Raw genomic sequence first — 27,854 nt, 5'->3', positions numbered from 1 at the left:
CCCCCCACTGTCTCTCTCCTTCCTTCCCTCTCTCTCTTTCTCTCTCTCCGCCCCCCTCCTTCTCATTCCCTCTTCACTCTCATTTGATAGCAGCAAAAGAACACAATACAAGGATGTAACTGGTGGGAAAAGATAGCTATTTCCAGACAAGCCAAACATTTTATCCGGGCTGACGTCTAACTGAAAGCATTTATTATTACTATTGTTTACTCTACCACTGTGACAATGTAAAATGCTTTCTTGTGAGAAAATCTGGCTCTACTCTGATTTATAAATGCCTCCCTGAAGTGTTTCCTGCAATCGCTACCGAAAGTGGTGAACAAAAGGGAGAGGACTTCAAGTATGTACCTATTTCTAGCTCTATCTATATATACAGAGATCTCTCTCTCTTTCTCTCTTTCTGGGGTGGGGAGAGAGAGAGGGAGAGAACTGTGTTGTCAGTACGTGCGTCTACACCCAGATGGATGATGTCTGTTCTAGATATAGATGTGCACACTGTCGCAGCTGTGTCATATGGTGGAGAAGGAAGATGAGCTTGGGAAGAAGGTGTGACTTCACACCCCAAGCTCTGCTACTTCCTAGCTAGCTGTGTGACCTTGGGCAAGTCATTTAACCTGTCTGAGTCTTAATTTCCTCAGTAGTAATAATATGAAGTGAATTTATATGAAAACAGTATTACATACACCCGAATAGCAAGAGAAATATCCTCTACCTGTTCCTTGTCACTTTACTCCATGAGCCTTTGTAGAGGGGCAGGGTAGCCCTGAAGCGAACTGAGTCTTGAAAGGTGATATATTCTGAGCATCTGAACTTTGAATTATTTCAAAGCAGTCATTATGCAGCTTCTGTGGCAGCCTTCTTGTCTGCGACGACTCAGATCGGGGGCATTTTAAGCACAGTTCTTGCTAAGAGATGCTGTTTCCTTTCGTGTGTGTTTCGTTCATCTGCTCATTAAATGTCAGTATTTATTGCAGTTAATTAGCCAGCAATATCACTGCTGTTTTACAAAAGGTCTGATTTCGAAGTTCTCAGGAAAAACAGTTTAGCAGGTACAGATTCCTCAATCATCGTCATCATTGGTGCCATTGACTAATGTGTCACAAGGTTGCAGATTCGCAGGACTCAAATTACCGAGGAAGGGAGACCTTCTGATCTGGCTGCTCCAGGAGATCACAGCAATGGTTTCCCAATGAGCCTGCAAATCACGCTTGTGAGAAATACACACGGTGAAAAAGTACATAAAATTAAAATTGTATTCTCTTAACAAAATTCTGTAGAGAGGATACTCAAGCAGTCCTTCTCAGTTCCAGAAATAAAACATGGCCAGGACCCCAGAAGCCTCCTGTGTGCCACTTCCGAAGCACGACTCCTTGCCCCTTGCCCACTGAAACCACTATCTTGGCTTTTCTCTCTTCTTTCTAAAAACAGTTTTACCGCCTACGTATGCATCTCTAAATGGTGTAAAAGAACGTATTTCTTTTTGTTCTGGCTTCTTTTCCACCGGATTAAGGTTTATTCATGTTATTGCATATTGGTGGACTTTGTTCATTTTCATTCATGTGTAGTGGCCCACTGTATGACTCTGCCACAGGTGCCTCATCAGCTCCATGGTTTGGAGCTATTACGGACAACGTCGCTATGAGCAGTTTTTATGTAGGCTGGTGCATATAAATCTTCGTCCATCTTTGATTGGGTTCTCTCTCTTTTTCTTAGGGACTTCTAGGACCTTTAGGCGTGTTGTAGACACAAGTCCTCTGTTAGGCCTGTGGGTTGCAAATACCTCCTTCCACGTGTGGCTTGCCTTTTGCTCTCTTAATGGCATCTTTTGATGAACTCCCAAGTTTTTCATTTTAATGCAATGAAGGTTATCAATCTTTTCATTTATAGTAAGTGGCATTTTTTTTCTTGTGCATGTCATGCCTAAGAAATCTTTTTTCTTTTACCTTGAGGTCATCAGGATATTCTACTGTGTCTTCTAAAAGCTTCACTGTTTCACATTTGCCTTTTCCAGCCCACAGGGAAGTGATTTTTGTGTAGGGTGTGAGAGACAGCCCAACTTCATTTCCCCATATGGACAGCCAACTATCCCAAATGGCATTTATTGAGAATGCTATTCATGTATTGAAAATCCCCCCTCTGCTTTGAAGTGCCACAGCTGTCATAAATCAAGAATCTGGGTCTGGGTCTATTTCTGGGCTTTCTATTCTGTTCACGGATCTATTTGTCCTTGTGCTAGCCCTATACTGTTTTAATCACTAGAGCTTTATAATAAGATCTGACGTCTGGTAGAGCAAGTCCTCCCATATTGCTGCTCTTAGAAGTGTCTCTGCTCCTCTTACCCTTTGCTTTGCCTTATACAGTTTACAAATCAACTTGTCATATTCCATAAAAACAAACATGTGAAATAAGCCGTTGGGATTTTTATCAGAATTAATTAGGTCTTCTTTACTTCCTTTCCATGAGGTGTTTATAGTTCTTTCCATCAGAGGTCTCATACAACTTTTGTTGGATTTATTCCTGGGCACTTAATTTCTAAACGTGATTGTAAATGTTACCTTTTTAAAAATGTGTTTTCTTATGTTTTTTGCTGGTGTATAAAATACAATTGTGTGTGTCTGTATATTTATCTAACATCCTTGCTAATACTATCATTTCTTATGAATTCTAATAATCATTCTGTAGATTTTTTAATTTTTAAAAACAATTTAAGTGTTTTAGAGAAAGGGTGGCGGGGAAGGCCGAGGGAGAGGGAGAGGCAGTCTTTAAGCAGACTCCATGCTGAGCGCAAAGCCTGACACAAGGCTTCATCTCATAACCCTGAGATCATGACCTGAGCTGAAGCCAAGAGTTGGACGCTCAACTGACTGAGCCACCCAGCCCCCGTGTCGATTCTTTTAGATTTGACCAGTTCACCATCACACCATGTGCGAATAATGATGGATCTGGTTTTTTCCATTCTAATCCTCATACTTTCATTTTTTTCTTCTTGCCTTGGTACACTGGTTAGGCCCTCCATCATAGTGTTTTTGAAAATAAATCTTACTTTTTGGCCAATTTAATAACTAAAATGTATTAATTCTGTTAAACAAATGAGCTACTTTCTAAAACAGGAATATAACATTCAAAAAGTAGAAAAAGTGAATCTATCAAAAGTCTCTCCTATTCCAGACCTTCATTTGCTTGTTTTTTTAAATTTCAACATTTGAACAATTTTTATTTGTACTGGTATGGACTTAATAAACAAATATCACCTTTTCAATGACCTGTTTGATGTCTGGCCCCTCGTCTCCTAGAAGTCAGATGCCTTCTTGTACTCGTCACGTTGCCGGCACCTAGCTCTGTGTCAGCACGCAGAGCACGTTTGCGGAATGAATAAGTGAGCATCTGTTTTGTGGATAGCTTGTTAAATTTAAACTGATTTCTCTCAAGAAACTATTCATTTCTTTCCCACAAGATGCCTTCCCCTCAAATTCCACTAGAATTTTTTTTTAAAGATTTTATTTATTTATTCGACAGAGATAGAGACAGCCAGCGAGAGAGGGAACACAAGCAGGGGGAGTGGGAGAGGAAGAAGCAGGCTCACAGCGGAGGAGCCTGATGTGGGGCTCGATCCCATAATGCCGGGATCACGCCCTGAGCCGAAGGCAGACGCCCAACCGCTGTGCCACCCAGGCGCCCCAGAATTTTTTTAATCAAGAAAGAGGGGAATGTAGTGTTCCATGATTCATTATTTGTGTATAACACCCAGTGCTCCATGCAATACTGCCCTCCTTAATACCCATCACTGGCCTATCCCATTCCCCCACCCCCCTCCCCTCTGAAGCCCTCAGTTTGTTTCCCAGAGTCCACAGTCTCTCATGGTTCATTCCCCCTTCTGTGTACCCCCACTTCCTTCTTCCCTTCCTTCTCCTACCAATCTTCCTATTTCCTACGTTCCATAAATGAGTGAAACCATATGATAATTGTCTTTCTCTGCTTGACTTATTTCACTTAGCATTATCTCCTCCAGTCCCGTCCATATTGCTGCAAATGTTGGGTAATCGTTCTTTCTGGTGACTAACATAACATAATAAAAAATTATTATAAAAATAAACAAATAAAAAAATAAAAAGAGAGGGTTGTGAGGCAAATATGGTAAAATGTTAATGCCCATTTAATCTTGGGGGGCACATCCGCATCTGTTACATTATGACTTTTCTGTATATTGAAATGTTTTATAATTAAAAATAAAGATGTTTAAAAACCACACACACAAAAAAAAAAAAGAAAGAAAGAAAGAGGGGACTGTGCCAGCAGCTGTTAGTCTTTCATTGGCTTATTAAATATATCAGATCTCTGTCCCTCCCTTTGACCCGCTGAATCGCAAACTTTATCCAGTGGATGTTCACCGTGTCTGTGTTTTTAAAGCTCTACAGGTAGCTCTGATAATTAGGGTTGGAGACCGATACAGAAGATTCAGCTATGCAGAGATTAGTAGGATTGTGTAATACAGTGATTTTCAATCCTGGCCGCGCATTAAAACCACGCAGGAGCCTTTAAAAAAAAATCCTGGTGCCTGGCCCTTACCCTGGACCAAGGGATCTGAATCTCTGCAGGTGTGCTCCCTGGCATGTGAAATTTTTACAAGTTCCCCAGGGGATGGTGGGGGCTGGCTGGGGGGAGGTGCAGGAGGTAGGGTTTACAAAGGGACATGAGGCCATGTTTGGGGGTGACAAGCAGTGTTCATGACCTCGATTGTGGAGATGGTTTCATAGGTGTGCACGTATGTTAAAACTTAGCAAATTGTAAACTTTAAGTATGTGCAGTTTATGCATGTCAATTATATATACATCCATAAAGCTATTTTAAGAAAAAGCTCCCCAGGTAATTCTCACACACAGGAGAGGTTGAGAATCGCTGTTTTAACAGAAAAAGCACACGACTGGAAGGTGGAAATTGGATAGACTGTCATCTGCCGACATATAAGCGACTTCCTCCCCTCTGGACTTCAGTTTCATTCTGGTTGGTGGGTTCAATTTTTCCGGGGTACTTCTCAGCTCTGACATTTTGATTTCTTCTGCTCAGCCTGGCTGTGTGCGCCAGGCTGTTGTTGCACCTCCTGGCCACACGAGGGGGCTGTGCAGCTGGCTGCCTCTTCCTCTCGTCTGAACACTCCTGTGAGGTCAGAATAGGTTGGTCAGGCATCTGTCTCTCCCTTCTGTCTGTCCTTTGGTGAGCGCGAGCCCCACTTCCGACCCACCATCTTCAGCTGCCCCCATCAGTGGTCCTGCTGCAGGTGAGCCTTTCTTTTTAAGCAAAGTAAATCCATGAATCTCTGAATGTATAGAACAGCTTTTAAAAAGATTCCCCAGATTGCTTGAAATTATCCAGCTCCTGCAAAGCAATTAAGTAGGATCTAATTGAAGTATATGGATGCAGACCTACATATGTGTATGTGTATATATATATACATATATGTGTGTGTGTGTGTGTGTCTGTCAGTAAGCACACTGACAGTATTATCTACCGCCTCTAAGAAGAGGATCCATTCATACAAAAGACAGTTATGTATTTGTTAGAGGTACAATTTTGAGATCCTCCAGGCAGGAAACATTGCTTAGGTGAAAAATGGAATCAAGGTTAGCAAACAAGCCAAGTCTTTTCCCATTGTATATATGATATAAAATACTTAAATGAGTAAATGTGTGAGAGTGTGTATGTTTATCTGTGTGTGTATCTGTCTCTGTGTTTACATATCCTTCGGTGAACATGTTGGCTAAATATTTTAGAATGTAATCTATTCAGACACTCTGGGCATTAATCTCTTATTTTTCTGGGACCTGCCAGGGAAAAACAATCTGGATGCCAGTTGGAAGAGACTGACTAGAACTGATGTTACAAAATGATCTAGCTATGTCATTAATGTTGACAATGCATTGCTTTAAAATCCAGCTCAGAAATAAAAAAGCAAATGCTTTTCTGAAGTGCAACAACAGCAGGGAATTATTTTAAAAAGGAAAGACCCCTCCTTCCTTACACAGACAGAATTTTCCAAATAATGCTGTAAAACCTTAACGTTGAGCAGCTCTTTTATGTTTTGTCTCATTGCATGTTTCTTCCATTTTGATTCCTCAATTTCAGATTATTCTATGAGCCAGTCACAACACCCTGTGGGCATACATTTTGTTTAAAATGCCTTGAAAGATGCCTAGATCACAATGCAAAGTGTCCGTTGTGCAAAGATGGTCTTGCACAGGTAAGACATTCTTTCTTTCTTGAGTAGGTTAGCTTATTTGGAATTTGATACTAAAATGGTGTCCTGTTGGATCCCAGGCCAGTGCACCGTGCTTGGGCAAAATACTGCCTCAGGCCATCTGTCTCTCTTTCCTGTCTTAGAGCTACCCTTCCCCTCTTCACAAAGTCCTTCAGGAAGATGGGGCAACATCTAGGTTTTTACGAACTGTCAATAGTGAAACTAATTTGTGATGAAAACAAAGGTATTAAATTGATGATAAACAGAGATGCTGGTGCTAAGCCGATCATGGCTCCTGATTCACTGCAGTCTCAGGTGAGTCCTCTGTCCCCTCCGGGCTTGGACCAGATGAGCTCTGATGTCTTCTCATCATCAGTGTTTATTCTGTGGTGTGAAGGGATCACTCCCAGGTCCCCAGAAAAAACTCACAGACCTTCAGTGTGGTCCTTGTTCCACCCCCACCCCCAGGAGCTGCTGTTATTCTTAGATATTTGGCTACTTGAAAAGCTCTGAAGCTTCCAGATCCTCTGAAAGGAACCACACAGGCTGTCACCATTGTTTTTCAGGTGGACCTGATGGAATTTCCTATAGCACAGGAATACCTGGGAGCCCACCCTGTTTTCCCTCCCCTGGGGACCTGTGCAGGACGCATTACAGTCGGTCTTAATGTTCCCTGACCCCTGTCGTCCCCGAGGAGAGGTCAGAGATGCAAGACTATCTCTAGGTGAATTTAAGTCCAGAGAAGTCACCTGTTGAGCTTTCGCAACAGCCAAACATTTGAACTAAGGGAATGGAGTGGAATAATCATCCAGGATAACCCTGGGGGTGTGCGTGGGGTTGGAGAGGGGGCTCATCATCACACCTTGCCTAGATCAGGGGGTGGGATCTGCTGGCCTGACTGTGGGTGAGGAGCCCATGGTCCTTGTACTTAAACAATACATTTGTGTCGTGGGAACACTACAACATTCAAATATGCAGAAAGAAGAAAGATCTACTCATATGCCCAGCACCTGGGGAAAACCACTGTTAACATTTTAGTGTGTGCCTTTCCTGGGTTTTTGTTTTAGCATCAGCGGAGGAGTCTGGATTACCAACCTCCTGAGTCATCGCTTTTCCCCAAAGGCTGGGACTGGGCAAAGCAGTTGATCTTCGGCAGTCAGGCGATGGCAGTGGCTGAGAAGGCATCCTAAGAGCAGATGCTGTGGGGTTCCAGACTCAGGGGCTAGAAAATAGTCTCGTCTATCTCTGTGTATTGACACAGGGGCGCACTTACACCATTTTCAAGAAAGAGAAATATTTTATGCCAATCAAGTTCACTGCAGGATAGACGCACATAGCCCATACTGGGAAAGGGAAAATGGTCTCAAACCAGCAATTTTATACTCAGGAGCTCCCCCTGCTGGATCTCTATGGGTAGTGTCCATAGCAAGCAATTCGCAGATGTTTTAACTCTCATTGTCTGGTTGACACAGTTGAATTCCCGCTGCTTCCAGAACCCTGGATATGCACGGAGTAGGGGTGTTTGGGAGGACAGCAATAGTGACGTATGGGCCTGAGTTTGGTTCTGAAATCATGGTTTATAATTTCAGTGATAACCTAGATGATAATATAGACAAACCTAGACGATAAATAGACAAAATCACCAGTATTTAGCTGTTTTGTTTTGTTTTTAGCTGAACTGGGGGGGGGATAATTAGACTGGCAATATCCAGAAGCCAGGTGTTGGGGTGGGGTGCGGTGGAGGTGGGACATGTCAGAAAAAGATCAGTGTTTGAAAATGGCTTTTTCATTCCCCAAACCTTTTGACCAGGCTTTCGGTATATCCCAGATGGAGACCATTTTTGCAAGCTTGTAAATGCAGTAACCAGAAAAAGGAAAGGGAAGGATTCACCCCCCACCTTTTTTGACAAGAACATAATCTCAATTTGAGTGTTTTAGGGAAGCTATGATATTTTTAGAACTTCAATGCAAGTATTTTTCCCTTGTTAAAATATTTTTGCCTAATTATAAAAGTAATTAGTCACATGTAACATCCAGAGAATATACGCATTATGATGTTATCAACTGCTAATGTGTAGGTCCAAATTACTCCTATATGTGGGTCATTCAACTATTCTACTGATTACATCAGAAGTGCTTTGTGTTTTTCTGAGGACTGTATAATATCTCATTGCCCTGTTCCCCCATAGTGTTTGGCATCCAGAAAATATAGCAAAAATGTCATAATGGAAGAGCTAATAGCTAAATTCCTTCCGGAGGAACTCAAGGAACGAAGGAGGCTTTATGAAGAAGAAATGGAAGAGCTTTCGAAGTATGTATATGCACGTTTCTCTTTTTTCTTTTTTCGGTTTCACTCACAGAAGCTCATAGAACTGAATGTGCCCATTTTTTCCTCACTTCTTACTTGGTGATATCATGGTGGTAGCTTGACATTGGCCTTGGTGAGAGTATCTACGCTATAGGAATTGGCACATGCTATAAGCCAGAGCTTTCCCCCCACCAAAAGCCAGTTGTTCAGCGTTTACCAACACACCACCGAAGAAGCGTAAGTCAGACCACTGACAGGTCGCATCCTGGCACTGGCAACTGGGTGTTGCTGGCAGGAGTAAATTGGAGTAGCTGAGTCAGGGGCACCTACGGAGCGCACAGAAGACCGCAGATACTTCAGAAGGTGCTGGGAGGTTGAGAACTTTGGTGCTCGCCAGACCCGGGCTTGTGACAGTTCTGCCACAAAGCGAGTATACTTCAGGGCCTTAGGCAAGTCACTTGACCTCTCTGGACCTCAGTTTCCTCATCTGTAGCTTGGGAATAATCAGTTCTTACCTCATGGACTTATTACGAAGATCAAATGAGCTCGTGCACAGTAAGTACTTAATACATGGTAATAAGGCTGCCGGGCACATGGGAGATGGAGGGCGGGGATGGTGATGCAGTAGGCCTCCTCCACCTGGCGGGAAGAACAGCTCGCTTAGAAAAAGCAGGAGGCGGTCTCTCACTTCTGCCTCTCCTACGGCTGCCCTCCCAACTCCCGATCCCCAGTGGAATCCTCACAGCATTCTGGGGACAAGGTTCCCGATAGCAAAAGCTGCTCTGGTTTTCTGCCCACCCTGTAGAGAACATTTCTAAACTGCCACCGGTTTGTTTGAGTGAGCCTCTCCCTTCAAATGATACGTTTTCCTGAGAAGCTACAAATTAAATCCTTTTCTTTCCTCATTGACTTAATGGCAGATCTACTCAGGGCGTCTTTATTTCTGATTCCTAAATTTGCCTTGAGTTTCTCTGAGCCCATCTCTCCAATATCATGTGATGTCTTATTAATAAACACTGGAGTATACTAGAGGGATGTCTATTTAAAGAAATCCTAAACTTAATACTTTGGGGATTTGGGCAGATGGTCTTACACCTATTGATAAGTTCCAGTATTGGATTTACTGGACAAAGAAGAGAACAGTGATCCAGGAGGAGCTGGCCCGGTTGGTGGTGTCCCATCAGGCTGTGTGTCTGCTTCTTCATGGGTACTTGTGGAAGGGCAGACTCCTGGGCCCTAACTCCAGAGCTAATATACCGATATCTCGGGGGGTCCTGCAGCCCGTCGTCGGGATTTAAGGGCCCCTGGGGACCGATGCACAGGAGCATTTGACCATCACTGGGCTAGATTACACTTGCCTCTCTGTTGCTCCCTCCTCCTGCTGGCGGGGCCTGCCAGGCAGATCTCCTGGAGGCTTCGCAAATTTGAGATGCTGTTGGAGACCTTGCAGAGATTTTCCCACCATCCCCCTGGAGGGCTGGGTCCACTTTTACCACCAGCATGGCCCCTGAAGAGATTGTTCTGAGTAGAAAAAATTGAGGTAGAGCTATCGCCCACAATGTGAAGGTACTAGAGGACGTCTTTAGCCAAATTAGAATGTAGAGAATGTCCGTTCCAATCTGTCAGCGCTCAGGCTAACCTCCGCACCAGGTAATGGGACTCAGCCCAAAGTGTCGGTTGCATCTCAGAATTTTTTTTATCAGCCATCAAAACTTGGGGTCTCCTTGCCTTCCTGCGGGGAACCACAAGGTGATGGTTGACCAACCTTTCTGTGTTCTGCTCCATTGCTTTGAGAAATCCACGTCATTTGCTCTTCCTGACAGCTTAAATAAGAACGTGCCTATTTTCGTGTGTACTATGGCCTATCCCACCGTTCCTTGTCCCCTGCACATCTTTGAGCCTTGTTACCGTCTGATGATTCGTAGATGCATTGAGACAGGCACAAGGCAGTTTGGCATGTGCCTTGGAGATCCTGTCAAAGGGTAAGTGGAGAACTATGTAGATTGAAGGGAGGTTTGGGTGGAGAGGGATTTGGGTTTACTTTGGGGTGCTCCCAGGAGATGGGGAGGCACAGCTCCTGAGATTTAGTCAGTTCGTGACCATGAGTATTTGTAGAGACCAGGGTCTCCCTGGCCCCTAGGATACCATGTAATAGGCTGCCTACGTAAAGGAACCCCAGGATTAATCTTTTGTTAAACGAGTGGTATATACTATAAAATTTGTTTTACTGTAAGACAGTGGGCCCTGGAGTCACACTGCTTGGGTTTATATTCTGGCTCCAGCCTTAGAGCAAGTTTGACTTTGGGCAAGTTACTTCTGTGACTCAATTTCCTTATCCGTAAAGTGGGTGCAATAATAGTGCCTCCCTCGTTGGGTTTGTTGGGAGGACTGGTGAGTTAGTGCACGTAAAGCACTGAGCACAGTACCTAATACATAGTATATGCTCAATAAATGGGAGCAGTTATATAATTGCATAAAAATTTTTCTTTGCACAGACACTGCCTGTTGTGTAGTTGCCGCTGAGGACCCCAGACAGGCAAATAGGCAAAAGTCCCTCGAGGCACAGCCTGGGGTTACCGAAATGGCTCAGGGCCAGGCCACAGAAATGACTCAAGAATTTACGTCTTTACTCATACCCTATTAAGCAGGTTCGCGGAATACGGCTGCATCCTGGAGATCAGGAACGTTCAGTTCTTTGCTGACGGCCGCTCAGTGGTGGACAGCATAGGCAAGAGGCGCTTCAAGGTCCTCCATCAGGGCCAACGAGATGGTTACAATACAGCTGACATTGAATACATCGAAGACCAAAAGGTGAGGGTGGCCAGTGCCAAGCATCCCGAAGCCAGGCTGTCCCTGTGGCCTGGCACACAAAGATGTTTGCAAAAGAATTTCTCAGCACTCTTGGGGGCCTTGGGATTTCTCACCAAATTGTTACAGCAACATTGAGTGCTGCTGGATTGCTGTTTGACTGTAGAATGGCACCCAGAGCACCCCGTGTCCCGGCTTTCCCTGCTTAGTTGCTGAGTTGTATTCAGGCATGAGAAATGCCAAACCAGACCAGCAGCCCTGGGGCCCCTTCAGCCTAGGAGTTAGGTCTCTGCCAGAGACACCAAGGGATAGATCCAGAGTGATATATACACGTGTGCATTTTATGTAACAATTTCTTCGTATTTTCCAATTTTTTCTTTTGAGATAATTGTAGATTCACACGTACGTTTGTCTTTTTTTTTGAAGATTTTATTTATTTATTTGACAGCACAAGCAGAGAGAATGGCAGGCAGAGGGAGAGGGAGAAGCAGGCTCAGGGAGCCTGATGCGGGGCTCAATCCCAGGACTCTGGGACCATGACCTGAGCTGAAGGCAGACACTTACCAAATGAGCCACCCAGGCGCCCCCATACATTTGTATTTTTAAATGTGCAGCCTGGTTAAGAGTTCTTGCCTATAACACGTCATACAATAAAGCAGAAAGATAACATGTCCAGTTAGTCCTTGGTGTTCTGGACTAATGGGTAGAAGAGGTAAATAATCCCATGTTCATTTATATTTACATTCACTACATAGTACAAGATTAGTAAATGTTTGGTCAGTGAATGAATGTATTGGACTTGCAAACTAGAGTTACACAGTGAGACACAGATGCACTCATGTCTCCCTTCCCGGTGGGCAATGGGAAACCAGATATAAAACATGAAAAGGAGAGAGGCATAAAGCAGCACAAGCTAGTTTGCCAGGGTGGCTCCGTTCAAGGCAGTTGGCTCCTCTGGTTTGCTGTCTGTCTTGCTGTTCCAGCTAATTTACCCAGAGGAACCTTAATCCTTCCTCCACCCTCAGCAGTGGTTACACACAACCCATCCTCTGGCCGAGGAGCCTTTCGCACACCACACAGGAGGAGGCCGGGTGGGTGAGCCTTCCTAGGGAGACAGGTTGGGTGCCCAAAGGGAATCAGTGTCCGCGGCAGCTTTGGGAGTGGTGGAGAAAGTACACAGTGCTTCATTTCCACTTTGGTACTTTCAGGTTCAAGGAGACGATTATGCTGAGCTCATGGGATTACATAATTGTGTCTATGAGCAAGCATCATCGTGGTTTCATTCGCTCAAAACATCTCTGAAGAATCGGATACTCAGTCACTTTGGTCCAATGCCAGAGAAAGATGCTGATCCCCAGGTATGTAAAAATGTCTCTTTGTAAAGGACTGCCCCCACTGGAAGAGAGAACCTCTGGTTTGGGATTAGTCGGGTGCACGGTTGCCATTTGGCTGATCAAGCACAGAGAGGAAGATGGAGCCAATTTGGTATTGTTTGGCTGGGCAGTGGGCATCATGGGTGAGACCCAAAGGACCCCACGTCAGAATTGGAGTAATAAAGTAAAGCAGTAGGAACTTGGACCCAAGACAGGTTTTGAGAGATAAGTCAGGTGAGAGATTGGGAACACAGATGCCATCAACAGAAGAACCTTCCGTGGGAGTCCAGACTCACACCACGGTGATATGTGGGAGTGACAAGATTCACGCAAAGGCCACGCTTAAGAGAAGGGTATCCTGGGAGCTGAGACCAAAGGTTTCCACTTCTGGGGAGCCTCATAACCTTCGCCCCCACTGCTGCAGGAGCTAGGAGATGGGACCGCTACCTTACAGGATTCCAACTGCAAGACCCCAGAATCTTCTCACACCCGGGTCCCTCCCTGCTTAGCCTTATAGGTCTAGACCCTTGTCATTGTTCTCATCAGGGATGAACAGGTCCTGAGCAAATTGACCCTTGGCTGAATTATACTAGAAAGCAGTTCATTAGGTTCTACCAGATCAGTCTGTTTCCTGGAGGGACAGGGCCACTTGAGAGATCAAGCTGCAGATCAGAAGCTCTTCAGGAAAGTGGAGATAGTTCAGTTTCACCAAACTTTGCTTGCTTGGTATAAATCAGACAAAACTCTCTCTAGGACAAGGCTGGAGATAACCTAGTCAAATATGTGCCCGTGATCACCTCTCCTACATTCTGAGCTGGCTCCCCTACATCATCACCTCCATGACTTCCTTAATTCTCTACTTTCACTCATTCCCGACTCTGTCACGTTAGTAAACTAGAATATGTATGTTCCGATTTCCCTGCCTGTCCTTATCGCTCTAGCTGTTTGAGCTTGGGGAAGTCCCTTCTCCTTTTTCAACCTTTCTCCCAGCTCTGAAATGAGGGAGGTGAGTGAGGAGGTCTTCTTCTTGCATCTGGGGCTGTAAAACACCAATCTGTTCCCTAATGGGCTGAAATGTCTCGCTTTCTCCAGACCACAAAGGTGGCTCTTTCCCCCCATGCAAAGGCATCGTGAATGTTGAAGGGAGAGAAAGGCCAGTCGGTGCTTCCCAGTGACCCAGCTCCTGGCTCTGGGCCACTGTGACTCAGGACTACATCAGAGCTCTGAGCAAGCTCATGATCAAGTGTAATGTTCCCCTTCACCTTCTGGAAAGTATTCTTCCTCAGTCAGGCAGAAGGTAGCAATCAGCAATGATACAGCATCTCCCACAAGAGAAAACACAGATGCCACGGAGTGATTCATAAGGGCTTGATGACACAGAAAGCTGAAATCTTGGGTTCATTTCCTTTCTTATTAGAACTGTTATCATGTTGCTTTGGCAGCAGCAGCAGAAAAGAAAAAAATCCAGTTTGATCCAGTCAGTGCTGCAGCCCCATTGGTCCCATTAATAAGAATGTTCTAAGCCTCGGGAGGCGATTTCTCAGAAACAGCTGCAAATATTAACATCGGCTTAAATATCTTTTGTTAATGGCCTGGAAAAGAAAGTTTAGAATATGTCAATTTCATATTCAGAACTAATAATAGGAGGGAGAGCCTGTTACAGATCACAGTGAGGGACAAGAAAGAATTCAAAAGAAGCTAGAGGCACAGAGAAGCCAAGAAGGCAGCAAGGTTTGAGGAGAATCAGGTGAACCAGTTTGGAGACAAATAGTCCCGCGTATACGCGGTCCGACCAGAATGGGGTTCTGTATAGTCCTAAACCAGCCTTCTGAAAGTTGTGAGCCGAGAGCTCATTTCAGGCTTCGTAGGAAATAAGTCGCCAGTGTCTAAAATGTGTGCCTGAGAAGCTGCTGACAAACAGAATTTCGGTGAAGGATTCATGTGGGGTGGGGAAAGCGCTTTACTAAAATAAAAACCTGGGGACCAAATACATTTCTAATGTGAGTGTGTTTTCTAATTGGAATTTTTGCAAAGTGGGATTGCTGTGCTTTGGGGCTGTGGATCATAGCCTTCGGTTTCAGAGGACAAGCTAGCTGTGGCCTTGTAGAGTGACATGGCATATGTGGGCTATATTGCCTTCAGCCAGAAGCAGGGAAATAAAGGGCGTTAAGAGACATGCCAAGCCCAAGGGATCATGGGAATTGAAGGCCCACATGTGGTATGGGTCAGTCCAAAGAACCTAAACAGAATCTTCGAAATGGAACAGACTGAGTAGTGGATATTCTAGCTCACAGAATCACACTGGCTAGGAGGTATAGGGTATCTGTTAGGATATTGATTCGTTTGCTTCGACAACTACTAAAAACAACTGTAGCTTGAACCAGATAGAGGGCTAGGGCAGCTGTGTTCCATGAGATCAGTCGGAGATCCAGTCTCCTTCATCACAAAGCTCCACCATCCTTAGAATGTTGCCCCATCTTCCTGATAGAAGAAGGCTGATCGTCACCATGTTCGTGCTCTAGCTGAGGAGAAGAGAGGAAGGGTCAGGCAGAGGGCACACATCCTGCTCCCAGCGCATGACCCGGAAGTTACACACAGAACTTCCCTTCATTAGCCGGAACTTTGCCTTGCGGCCTCCCCTAGCTGCAGTGCAGCCTTTGCTTCCTGGGTGCCTACATGCTCAGCTCAGAGAAGGGGGGGTAGACCTGGGGGTAATCAGCAGCGTCTGCCATACACGGAAGCAGTTGCACATGAGACGTTTACCTTGTGGCCTGGGAAACCGGCAGACGGATCTCACTTCTGTGGGAATGGGATGAACCCGTTGTGTTTCTCTGTTGTAGGTTAACCCGAATGGTCCAGCCTGGTGCTGGTGGACGTTAGCGGTTCTTCCGCTGGAAAGCCGAGCTCAGCTCCCATTCCTAGCAATGAGATCCTTAAAGGATCGACTGAACGGTATTCGGCGAGTCCTGGCCTTTATATCCCGAAACCAAAATTAGTGAGAGTGGATTGCCGAAGAGGAGCCCCCGACCCCCACCGCCCCTGGGGGAGGCATCTTGTAAATATATCTAATTGCAATAACATCTTAACAGAAGGAGGTATCAAATAGGCATTTCCCTGCTGTTGATCACAGAGAGAAAATGTATAGAAAGACCGAAAGCAAGGGGCCTGTTTGAAACTTTCTGTGTTAAGATGCTTCTTGACATGCTGCACAACTACATGCTCAGCAGAGGTGTTTAAAAGCCCAGAAGAAAAAAATTAATTTGATTTCGACATCAACTTTTCTGAAAGTTTAAAGTGATTTTGCTTCAATTTTCTTTCTTGCATAGTTCAATGTGTGGTTGAAATGTGAAGCACAGATACTAATAATGTTGCGTTATTTCACTGACTTGAGTTCTCATTCCAAATGGTTCAGGTTTTATACAGCATTGTGTAAAATAATGTTCATCCTTCTTTCTGTTTTAATAATTTATTTTTTTGCACTACTGTATCCTTTTTTTCTACATGTATGTTTGTAACTATTTAAGTGTACGTTACTGAAAAGCCAGTTGCTTTATTTATTAACGTGGTTTGCCATGTACCAAGGGGGAAGTAACAGTACAAGAAATGTGCCATTTTTGCTTTAATCACATGTTACTATGGTTCTTGAGCCAGTTCTCGAATGGTTTTTCTATCTACCCCATTGGATGCTTATAGGAAGTTCAGAGTCACGCCGAGATTACTGATCTTCACAGGTTCCATTTGGCTTTCAGTTTGAATGCAACAATATAAGATACGCAAGGGATTTGGCATACGTTATGGAATAAGCCACGGTAAGGTAAAATAATCCATTTTCTATGTGTTATACAGAGCAGGGCTGAAGGAATGATTTTCTTTCAATGAAGAGATGAATCAGGGGGCGTCTTTTAGTACAGTCTGTTTTAGGCATTTATCTCAACAATCTAATTATAAGTGTATCTCATTTCTCCCCAGTGCAGTGAGGAGTGGGATTTTGAGGCAGGATGATTTTTAACCCTTCAGAGGTAGTGGTTTTCAGTTTGGCACATCATAGCCTCCATACCCCACCTCTTCTTAGGGTTCTAAGGATCACAGCTTGGCTAGCATGTGTGGAAACACATGAGGAAGGGCTGTTTGTTATTAAAAGTGCAAAGAAGCCAGTACAAAAAGCAGACCCTTTAAAAAAACAAACCAACTGTCTTTTTGGTTTGTCAATCTCTTTAAAGGAGACAGACCATGAATCCATGATTTTATCTAAGCACTGCCTTCCCTCCCGGCTGCCGTGAGCCAAAGATTTCAATATAGGGGAAGAATAGTGGGTAAGAAGGTAAGGGGGAGCTCTTGTTTAGCCTGCTTAGTACTAGTGTGATTCCTTTAGTGCCCGGAGAACCTGAAAAATGCCGTGAGGATGGGATGTCAGAGTGATGGAGCGAAGAGATTAGGCCAGGCAAGAAATGAGTCCTACCATCCGCACTGTCGCACACATTATTCCCCCATGTGATGCTGGACGGATACAGGGCAGCCCATCCACCCCACTGAGGAGAGGTTAGTGCCTCAAGTAACCAGTCTGACTTCTTCCATCACCACCTCTGTCCAGAAACAGAGAAGGCAGAACGAGATGATCCGGGCAACAGAAAAGAGGTTCACATAAGCAGAAACCAGACGATCTTTTCTGCACTTGCTAAATGGATGCTGTATTGTCAGAGCAATATGTTACCGGGCTTGATGTTTGCAGACCAGGCTAGTGAAGAATGGAAGTATAGGCATGGTTACTGCCCAAGCAAACTCTGCAAGGCTCGGGGAAGCAGGAAATTAAAGGCTTCCCCTCCCACTTGGTGCCCAAGCATGAGGTGGTAGCACAGCCCTCGTAAAATATTTTCCTGTCATCTAGTGTAAATGCAGCAGAGAAAATGTCATAAGCATCTCCCCTTGGTAGATGTTTTTGTTTTACGATTTAACTCTTTCTGGGCCCCAGGGTCCTCATCTAGCAAACGGTAGTGGTCAATGCCACATATAGGGTTGTTAATGAGTGTTATGTAAGGAAGTATATAGGTAAGTCGCGTAGCAGAGTGCCTAGCACCTAGAGATGTTCGAAAAATAATAGTTTTGATTAGTTATAGGCTATCATCAGGGGCCCACATTTGCATAAAACATTGGGCTTTACACACGGTACGCACATCTACCCCTTAAAACATAGTTGGGGGGATCCACACCACTGATTCTCAGACCATAACTTGACGCTTTACAGTTAATTCCTTTTGGAGCCAAGTCTGTTTGGGAAAATGTAAGGCTAGAAAACAAATGAGGGTCAGAGACAAAGGAGAGTTCTGGGCCAGTATGTTTTTCCCTATTTCAATAAGACTAAAAAGTCGTCCTCTTTGGAGGTCTAGATTTTCTGATATAACGGAAGCCTTAAATTCTGGCTCCATTAGAATAACCAGCTCATCACTTCTTGCTCTTGGCCATGCCAGAGTGAATGAGTTTTACAATCTGACTTTTGTGCTTATTAGTTCGTGGGATTTCTTGATGCTGCCGCAACAGAAATTTACTGTGAGCCTACTATGTATCAGGCACTGAGCCAGGCAATTCCAGGTTCATTCCGTGAACATATAGGAGTTTGTGGAATTGCTTATTTTTCACATCAACCCTGTGAGATCAGTTACCATCCCCATATTACAGATGAGAAGGCTGAGGCCCTGCAATGTTAAACATTTTGCCCGGATAGCACAGCCGGTTAATAGCCAAGCTTGATTTTGAACCTGTTACTTTGCAGATTTTTAACATTTTGAACAGTTTGTGTTACACATAATTTTATTAGATATTTTTAGATAAATTTAGATTTATTAGATATTTTAGATATTTTATGAGATAATTTTATTAGATAAAGCATGGCAACCGAGTCACAAAAGTGAGCCCCAGAAGCTCACGATTCAAATGGCAGTTGAGGGTTAAGTAAAATTCAGTTACCTCACACATCTTTACTTAATCTAGGTAAAAAGGGAAGTTTGATTTTTTTAAATAAAGCTCTACATCGTAGAATATTTCATGTTGCTAAATGAGTACCGAACTCCCACAAACGTAGATCTTGACTGGGTAGAATTCCACTGGGCTCTCAGTAGCCTGAATAAACATTTGGGTTGTTTTCTAGCAAGCTTCTCTTTCAGCAGTGGTTGGAGGCAAGGAGCCAGGCTGCTTGGCTTTCTTTGGGATGTACTTGAATGGGGTAGTCAGTTGAACATGACCATTTTTATTACTTATTAAGTGATTTCGCTGCCAAGCTTGGATATGAAGGGTGTACAGAGAAAAGATGTAAGGCCAAATCTAGGCCAGAAGTACAAAACTTCCCCCTTGGTAGATCGTGCCATTTATTTGGTTAATTTTCTTATTATAACCTAGACTATACCTAGATTATTTTCTCTGTGTGTGTATGTATATGTGTGTATATATGTATATATGTATGCATATATATATATAATTAGGTACCAAGCAGATATTATGCCTTTCTGCTTTGTACTGTACTACTGCTGCTAGCTAATAACCAGCAAAATGTAGAAAATGAAAAATGATAAACTAATTTTCTGTAGACAACTTGGAGAAAAGGGTGCCTGCCCCTGACTTAATGGGGCAGAGAACTGACTATTTTGAGAATTTGCCTTTTCTGAAGGCTGACTGCTTCTAGCCCCATGGCGTTTCCAGCTCTGCCTGTGTGGCTGGCCTGGGCTCAGATAATCCCCTGTGACTGGCCACCAGAGCAGCGGAGCTGCTGAGGCTGGTTCACAGCACCCAGAGGTCTCTTACTGTCAACAGATTGCATGCTGTTGAGGGACCAGAATCCACTGGGGACTGTGCTCCCCCTGCCAACTCCATTTCCAAGTTGGGAGCTCCATTCAAGGACTCAGTCCTTGAGTTCCCAACATGTTGACTTTGCATCCATTTCTGTTTATTGAGGCAAAATCTTAGCAGAGGTGTATAATAAAGATGCAAACGGAGGGCAGCCCAAATAATGGAAGAGGACAGATTTTTCAGCCCATCTGGAGGAGGGATGAGGTTTTGATTTAGGACTGAAAGCAGTTCTGAAAAGCAGCCAGCTGCCTGAGCTACGGTTGGTGCCCTTCCTGAGGGCAGAGAGAGAAAAGGAAAAGGAGTCACATAAAATGTACGCACTCAGTTCCTCTTAGAATGATAGTTTGCACTGTTCCGCGGTTTACTAATCTGGGTGGTGCACATCCAGAGGTGAAATGAAGTTGTTTTCACTTACGAATGGTTATTTTTCAATGCGCTAAGTTAACCTTGAGAGAGAAGTGCCTGTAATCTCTGTTCCTGGTGTCATTTTAAAGCTTTTGCTTCATGACTCTGTAGCCGTTTAAAATTTTGTCGCAGCAAATGTGATTAACAGAAGTTTACAAAGCAACACTGTAGCTTATGCGTCATGTTAAAAATTGCCTAACGTTTATCTATTGTCAAAGCAACAACCAATAAACAACGAAATAAAAGGAGAGCAAATAGGTCAATGTGGTATCATAGGCTTATCTTAGATAAACTAGTTCCATCGTTTCGTGCAGTCCTCGGTCATGCCAGGATTGAAATACCAAGCAGGCCGCCCCAGCAGTGGCAAATGTGTCCGTGTGTTTGTTGGCCCGCTCGTTTGTCCCGCAGCCATTTTACTTCCGCGCTGTAATAAACTGAAAGGGGAATTAAGATACTGCCCCCCCGCCGTGTTGCTATTCAACTACCTCTATATGCTTGGTTTCTCTTTAGGGGTTTCTTTCTTCCCAATCTGTACAAAAATGCTGTTTCAGTTCATCATCTATGTTGTCATAACAATGTGATATAGACAGTTGCTGTGAAAGCTCTTCGTTCATTGAAAATGTTTCCTGTTGTCTCACTTTATACCTAACAAAGCTCTACGCGTAACCTTAGGGCAAGAATTACCTAAATAAGTTATCGTTTTCTTGGAAGCTGAATCGAAGGGAAAGCTGTTGGGCCACCTATTTTGTTCTTGTTCCTGTTGCTTATAATACATTTGACCGAAAGATCTTTCAAGGAAGTAGACTTGCAATCAGACAGAAAGCTCTCACGCATCTGACAGTGAGGCCGGCGTGAGCTGGTTAATGTGACTGATGTGTTCTGAAACCCTGGCCATAAATTGTTTTAAAAAATGCATAAATTGTTTTTAAAAATCCTGTTATTTGAAGACTTATGTTGAAGCGTTTTGCCAATAATCCACCTCTCGTTTGTTTGTAAATCCGTTCCTATGTTGGGTTTGCTTAAAGCAGAATACACTACCTACTGTTTCCTTTGCCAATCATAAAATGTTTGTGAAAAGCAAGTTGTGTGTTTTTATTTGCGTCAAACCAGTTCTCCACGACAGGCTAAAGCTAAGGGCCAAAGCACGACATTTTGACAGGAAAACTGGTAAAATTGACCGAGCTGAGTCCGGCAAGAGCGATTCAGCAACATCTCCTTTTCAGTACCAGCTTTAAGTCTCCTGCCCTCGACGACTTTACACAAGCTCTCTTTTACCCCTGGAAAACAAACTACAAGTGGAGCGGGACAATTAAAATGATAGCAAATCCCATTTGGCTTGACCTTTGTGTAACAGGGTCTCTTGCGTAATTGAGAAAAATGAGAGCTCCTGAGCAAGTAGGTCCCAGAGGAGACGCTTGGCTCTGTTGGACTCCGGTGCCCAGTCCGCCACTCTGGTTGTCAGGAGATCGAGCACACCCTGGCCAAAGGCACAGTCTTCCCTCCCAGGCGGTCCGGCCCAGAATGCCTGCATAAGTCTCTCTGGAGAACTGCATTGGGTCATCTAAAAAGAAGCTCTTGTTTGCAGTTGCCCTCTAGGCCTTGAGCAAAGCCAAAGCCAACACTTTCTGTTTCCTCTCCTCTGGGATCCGCCCTGGCTCCACTCCTGTGAGTTCTCCAGGGCCAAAGATGCCTCCCTGGAAGGAACTCCCAGTCTCCAAATGGGATCAGAGCAAGAGAGGAAAGAACAAATGCCTTAGACCCACAGGCTACCAGATACTTCCACTTTCCCTTCCTCTCTCCGATGACTTCATCACTCCCAGGAGAGGCTGAGGTGGGCTGGGAAGGGGCCGGTGTCAGTACTCCCGATGTTCGCTTCTTTTCCAAGTAATGCAGAAATTTCCCAGCCGGCCTTGTCCACGTTCAGCCCAATGTAAAGGCATGCCCTGGTCAAGGCAGGAGAGTGCAGGCCCCGAGGAGCCCTGCCTCTGGGTCTCTGAGCCCCCTTCTCCCACCCTTTCTGGTTTTCTGTGACTGACTTTCCCTTTCCAACCTATCCTGGCATTGACCAGCCGTCCACGTTGAGGGCCCACTTTGATACACATGCATTAGCAAATAGCATCGTTGCGTTAGAAAGCCCTGGAAAATCCCTTTCTTCCACTTACTGAAGTGCTGGCCCCAAACCCCCCTGCAGAATCCTGCCCAGCGTCCAGTGAGTCCCTATTAGCCATTTCTGGATGCCATAAAGTGCAACAAATTAAGTCCTGAAATAACCCACTCACCCGAGGTCTAGTTTTGCTCTAAGAAGATTGCTTCTTGCATTTTAGAGGTATGTTATGGGAATATTTAGCAGAGTTCAGGGGGCAGGGGACGTCACTGCCCCTTTGGCCCCTCAGGATACCTCTCGTCACCCCCAGCATACAGCTACGTTCTCGGGGCCACGCGCTCCTCCCGCAAGCCCAAACGAGCTCTTTCACAAGACGACCAGCGGTGACGGGGAACACTGGGCCCACGAGCGGCGTCAAGCCCTTCTGCTTGGGCCTTCCATGGGGATGCGTTCACATGGACGTGGCTAACCGGCAGACTGGAGCTGCTACCGAAGTCTGAACAGCTGAAGTCGCCTCCTCCTGGGCAGAACTTCGTGCGTTCTTTTCTCATAGTCACTGGGCTTGGTCTTCCAGCCCGACTGGGGAGGCCGTTTATGCCCAAACCCAAACAGCAGTCATGTGTTTGGGAAACAGGAGCCCTGTTCTTGCACCCCGAGGCAGCCACGGGCCCAGCTAATGTCCATTGCATGTTTGCTGCATGCCGGGCTCTTTTCTAGGGGTGTGTGTGTGTGTGTGTGTGTGAAGCATTTAGCTTCTCATTCGATCCTCACCGTAATCTACAAAGTAGATCTCTATGCCCGTGTTACAGGTGAGTAAACTGCGGCACAGTGTGCTTCTGTGACTCGCCTCTGGTCCTACCGATGAAAACCCGGGGGGTCTGATTCCAGAGCCCACGCCCTGAAGTGCTACCTGAGTCATGCATCATGCCGTGGCATGGACCCAGGAGAGCCACTCAGCTTGTGGACACCCCGTGGGGAACTTCCAGTACCGATGACAGCAAAACAGCACCAGCACCTCCCATGGATGGAATGTGCGCTGCGAGCAGGGCGCTGCGCTTATGATCTCATGTAGTCCTTAGGCAGGGGCTATAGTTACCCGCCCCTTACTGAGGAGGACACTGTGGGGTCTGACAGCCTGGGTTCCAAGGCCAGCCTCCCTGCCTCCTAGCTTCGCGTCCTTCTACAAGTTGCTTTCTCTTTCTGAGCCACAGGGAGGAGAGGGGCCGGCCTTGATTCCTGGGTTCTAGCGTATTCTTTCCAATTCTAGTTCCCCAAAGACTTGCCCCTCTTCCGTCTTTGGAGGCCCCCTCCATGAAGGCGTGTCTCCCTAGGGACTACAAACTCCGGGTGGCCCGGTTGTCAACACGGCTGGCCCAGCTAGCCCCTTCCCCTCCCCACATCAGTGGCTGCTTGAATAGTCTTCGGCCACCGAAGGACGGACAGAGATTTGGAGATTCGAAAGGTAAAATGCATAAAAAAATTCAAACACTGCAACACCATAGTTCTAGAGCCATCCATCCCACGGCCGGAAGAGGCCTTAAGAAATCCTCTCGCTCAGTTTCCTGCCTCCGGCCGGTCTTGTCCACCATGAGGCAGCGGCCATCGTAGAGCCTCCTATTTGATGCCCATGTCACACTAGGGGAGCTCCCAGCTGCCCCTCCACACCTCGTGAATGTTCTGATGGGGGGCGTCTTGGAGATGGAGCTTTCTTTGGGCAGAAAAAAGAATTTTGTAAAAGCAGCTACGCCTATTCGGTAAGGCCCCTTTGGGGATTATTGTTCCCGGTCCCCCCGCCACATTCCCCACTGCCTCGCCGTTTGTCTTCAGGCTGCTTCTCCATTCAAGGCGCTTGTCTTTCGCACAACCCGCTGCTTGGGAGGAACCGGCTCCAGGGTTAGACTATTGAGGTTAGAATCTTGCCGCGGCCACTCACTGCGCATGCGATCTAGCAGGCGGTTGTGGTTTCCTCTCCTCGTTTCCATCTGTCCAAAGATGGCCTCCCGGGGCAGGCCACCCACACATACTCGGTCTTGCTTTTCAAAGGACGGGTCATCCAGAGGCTTCCTACAGCCCCACCCCGCCCCCAAACAGACATTTACTGTCTCCTGCAATAGGAAGACCAGAGCCAACAGAGTTCGGGGTTGGTTCAGAGGTCCGATGACCTCACCGAGTGTCTGGCCTGTCTCCATCTTTCCTTGATGTTCTTAAAGCCCCTGATGGAAACGGCTTCGCGAAGAAGGCTGTCCAGCCAGTCCTTCCTGCCGGAGGCCAGCTGCCTGAAGGGGAGGGTTTCTTGGCCATCAGCAATGCAGGACTGTAAGTCCACAGACAAGGAATTTTTACAGGGGAAAAAGATGCTTCGAGTCTCCTTGGAGCAGGTTGTAACGTCGTGCTGGTTCCCTCATTAATGAATGAGTTAAATAAAATCTTTAACACGTGTTCAAAAGAGAAATGAAGCGGAAAAGGAGTCTTCCGGTGCGTACATCTACTCAAAGTTCACATGCAAGGGTGTTCGCCAGAGGCCTTTCCACCTGTAGGAACTGCCAGGAAAATAAGGGCTCAACCACAGTGGCGGTTTCTAGTTCAGGCTCTCCACAGGCATCAGGACCTCCAACTCGTTCACTTATTAATGGAACAAATGTTTACAGTACACATATGCTAGGCATTGGGCTACAGGGAGGAATACAATACCGTCCATGCCCTTGAGAGGCTCACAACCTGGGGAGGAAAACACAGCATCACCCAGAGCATAGTGGTGCCTCAGAGGAAAGGTCCCTAATCTCGCTTGGGGAGGGCTTCAGGGAAGGCTTCCTGGAGGAGGTGATGCTGGAGCTGAATCATAAAGGATAAGAAGTTTTCCAGGTGAAAGAATGGAAAGGGGTTGAGGAACATTCCAGGCAGAAGAAACACGTGAAGGAATCTAGTGGTCTATAGGGAGAGGGCTGGCCAGTCATATGGAATGCTGGGAGCAATTCAGCACAGGGCTGACGGCATGACAGGGAAGCAGGGCCCAATTTCTCACACTTTGTTCCTGATTGAAACCCCCCAGCTGGTCTCTGGGGAGGCCTGTGTAGCAGGCTTCCGGGCGAGGGGGAAGGACTAGTGAATGAGAGCCGCGCTCACTGACCAAGTCAGAGCTCACTGTGTAACCGCCACGGGAGACCTCCAGGCACCGCCTGATTCCTGGTGCTGAGCCCAGCAGCCCCTGCAGGGCCTGGACCGGAGGGAGAGAGAGAGGGATTGGCAGCAATGAGAGCCAATGGTTGAGAGGTCAGAAATTTTACAAGCCAGTTGTTAAGCACAGCCTTTATTTAAAAAAATAAGTTGTATAAACTTACAATTAAATAAATGACATTAAACCCAAAGTAAGAAATACTCAAAGCTTATCAAGTCCTAATTATCGTACTACTTTTTACTCTGTATCTATGCTCTAGAAGTTATTTAGGTCCTACTGCAACCGTAGGGTGGAAAGGCTACATAACGGCACGCCACCGAGCATCTCTTTCCGAGTCCCCGTTCGGGGACAGGCCAGGTTGGTGGCTGACATCAGCCAGGGTGGGAGTATTTACGCCACACCAGAAACCAGGGCTCCCCTCCCAGAGAGCTGTTGGCTGCATTTTTACCAACATGCCACTGGCTCTGGATATTTTTCCTTTCTCCCTCCCTGAGCTCACCTCCGATGCCAATAGCCGTTTTCAGGGACAAGAGCAATGCTGAAAACGAATTCACATGCACACGTGAAGCGCCAGGAGTCTAGATTTCTGGTTTGGGCTCTGAGGTCCTTTCTGCTTTAGCAGAGATCTTCGGGACACACCATGATGGGGTGACGGAGAGAGATTTTTCGACCGCCTTTTCAGACGCTGTTGAGATATAGACGATCAACTACAATCTCCTATGCTTCCGCTTAAGGCCATCCCTCCACACCCACCCCTCCACACCGCAAGGCTGAAACTATTTCTCCTGCTTCGGATTTCAGTGGAATTAAGCTGTTGAATCCCATTCATCCCACTGAGGTCGTGACAAAATGGATTTACATTTTGTCCTCAGCCCAGGAACTCCCAGCAAGAGAGGTTTTCTTCCACCACCACCACACAAGGATTAATAATAATAATAATAGTTGGCAGCAGCTAATATATATTGAGTGCCTACTATGTACCTTAACAGCACCAGTTCTGTAAGGCAAATGCTATTACCACCCTCGTTTTATAGAAGAGCAAACTGGGAGGCTCAGAGAGGTTGAGGACCTTGACAAGGGGCACACAGCAATCAAGCGGTGGAGGGAGAGATGAATGAGGCAGTCAGTCTGCTTCCAGAGCTTTCTGCTGCTAGAGCTGTCCTCGTGGTGCTCCCCGTTCCTCCGCCGGGCTCGGCCCCGGCTCTCTCTGACCAGCCTGTTCCTTCCGCCTGGCCGTTGTGCGGTGGCACGCGTGGGGGCTTAGCCGGCCGGCTGAACTTGAGTGGTGAGTGAAAAAAACCACAGAAGCTGCGAAAGTCCCCGATCCCTGACCTTGTGCGAGCCTTTGCAATGTATTCAAACAAGCAAGCTAATACAAATCCAGGATGTATATAAAAATTCATTTGTCCTGAGCTATGTGCAGTAAGCTCTGGAAATGGCACGTGAGCTTTAAGTTGAATGACGAATGTCGGCTTTGTGATTCTCAGTGAACATATGCAAGATAGACTCCACAAGGGTAAGGCCTTGATCAAATGGCTGTCCCGGCTGCCCATCTGTGTGTGCTCTGACGGACGGCTCCTGGTGCCAGAGGGTCCCTCACATTCGTCAGTGCCACTGGGTTTCCTGGCCCTGGCTCTCACCGTCGCTTCCAGAAAAGGCGCACAAGCCTCAAAGACCTTCCAGGCCAAGGCAATCTTGTCCTGACATTTTGGTCATCTGAGCAGATAGTTGACCCTTATTTCATAGTTCTTTACACTGCCGCACCTTGGGGGTCGTCAGCGTGATTGTGTCACACACAAACGTGGAACGTTATGTATCAGTTTTCTAGAAAGAGATATGTGCACACACGCATTGCGCTCTCTCTCTCTCTCATACACACACACACTATTTTAAATACACTCTGTACAGTTTACAGGCCTCTGAATCCATGAAGTCCATCCGTGTGTTCTCTGTATAAGAACTCGCTACACACTGAAGTCCGCCATCTTTCACAGGAAGTTCCAAGCCATAATTGTTTGAGGCCACCAAGGTGAACATGAGAGCCCGTCACAGTCCAGTGACTTGGTGGTGGTTCAGCACATCAGGACAATATGTTACATTTGGACTTGACCCAAACTCCCAACTTCCCCAGTCTGAGAAGTTCGAGGACTGCCCCCTACCCCTCCCTCTGACTTAGTCTCCCTAGCATGTTGGCTGTTGGGCTACAGCCTAGAATTGTCTAGCAAACGAGCAAATACAGATACTCATCGAATCTCTCTGGGGCCGTTCTGTGTAAAGAGAAAATGTATGTAAGTTGTTCCACCTTCGAGAAGCAGCTGAAAGCCATATACCTGGGCACACAGAGCTGGGGCTTTCGGCCCCCTGACAGGTCTCCATCGTCCATCATGTTCTATCTGCTCTCTGTCTTCTGACCCGGGCCCTTCTGGGAAATGATCCTTCTCTGACTACAGCCACGTGGACATTCACTTCCTGCCTTACTCACCTGGTAGTCTCTGTCCTTGCCTCCCCACACGTGTGCCCTCCCGTCCTGGATCCATAGTCGTATCTCCACCTGTTTCCCTCCCTCACTCCTTTAACTCTTATTTCCTTGAGGCTTCTGGGACACTGTTCTG

The 27,854-nt window shown here is 45.9% G+C and overlaps 1 protein-coding gene across 3 annotated transcripts in view; it reads left to right on the top strand.

The window, feature by feature from the left end:
- The window catches only part of LONRF3 (LON peptidase N-terminal domain and ring finger 3), a 39,288-nt gene extending 18,244 nt beyond the window's left edge, over nt 1–21,044 (top strand). For all 3 annotated transcript variants that reach the window (XM_040628701.1, XM_040628695.1, XM_040628705.1), the window contains 6 exons: nt 6,121–6,235; nt 8,422–8,543; nt 10,364–10,522; nt 11,189–11,351; nt 12,557–12,706; nt 15,562–21,044. In XM_040628701.1, coding sequence (XP_040484635.1) covers nt 6,121–6,235; nt 8,422–8,543; nt 10,364–10,522; nt 11,189–11,351; nt 12,557–12,706; nt 15,562–15,717 — 865 coding nt within the window. In that variant the 3' untranslated portion in view covers nt 15,718–21,044. The remainder of the gene's footprint in view (nt 1–6,120; nt 6,236–8,421; nt 8,544–10,363; nt 10,523–11,188; nt 11,352–12,556; nt 12,707–15,561) is intronic.
- The last annotated feature ends 6,810 nt before the right edge of the window (nt 21,045–27,854 follow it).

The sequence above is a fragment of the Ursus maritimus genome, assembly GCF_017311325.1.
Source record: "Ursus maritimus isolate PB19 chromosome X unlocalized genomic scaffold, ASM1731132v1 scaffold_X1, whole genome shotgun sequence".
NCBI lineage: Eukaryota > Metazoa > Chordata > Mammalia > Carnivora > Ursidae > Ursus > Ursus maritimus.
This window is presented reverse-complemented; position numbering and strand designations above follow the sequence as displayed.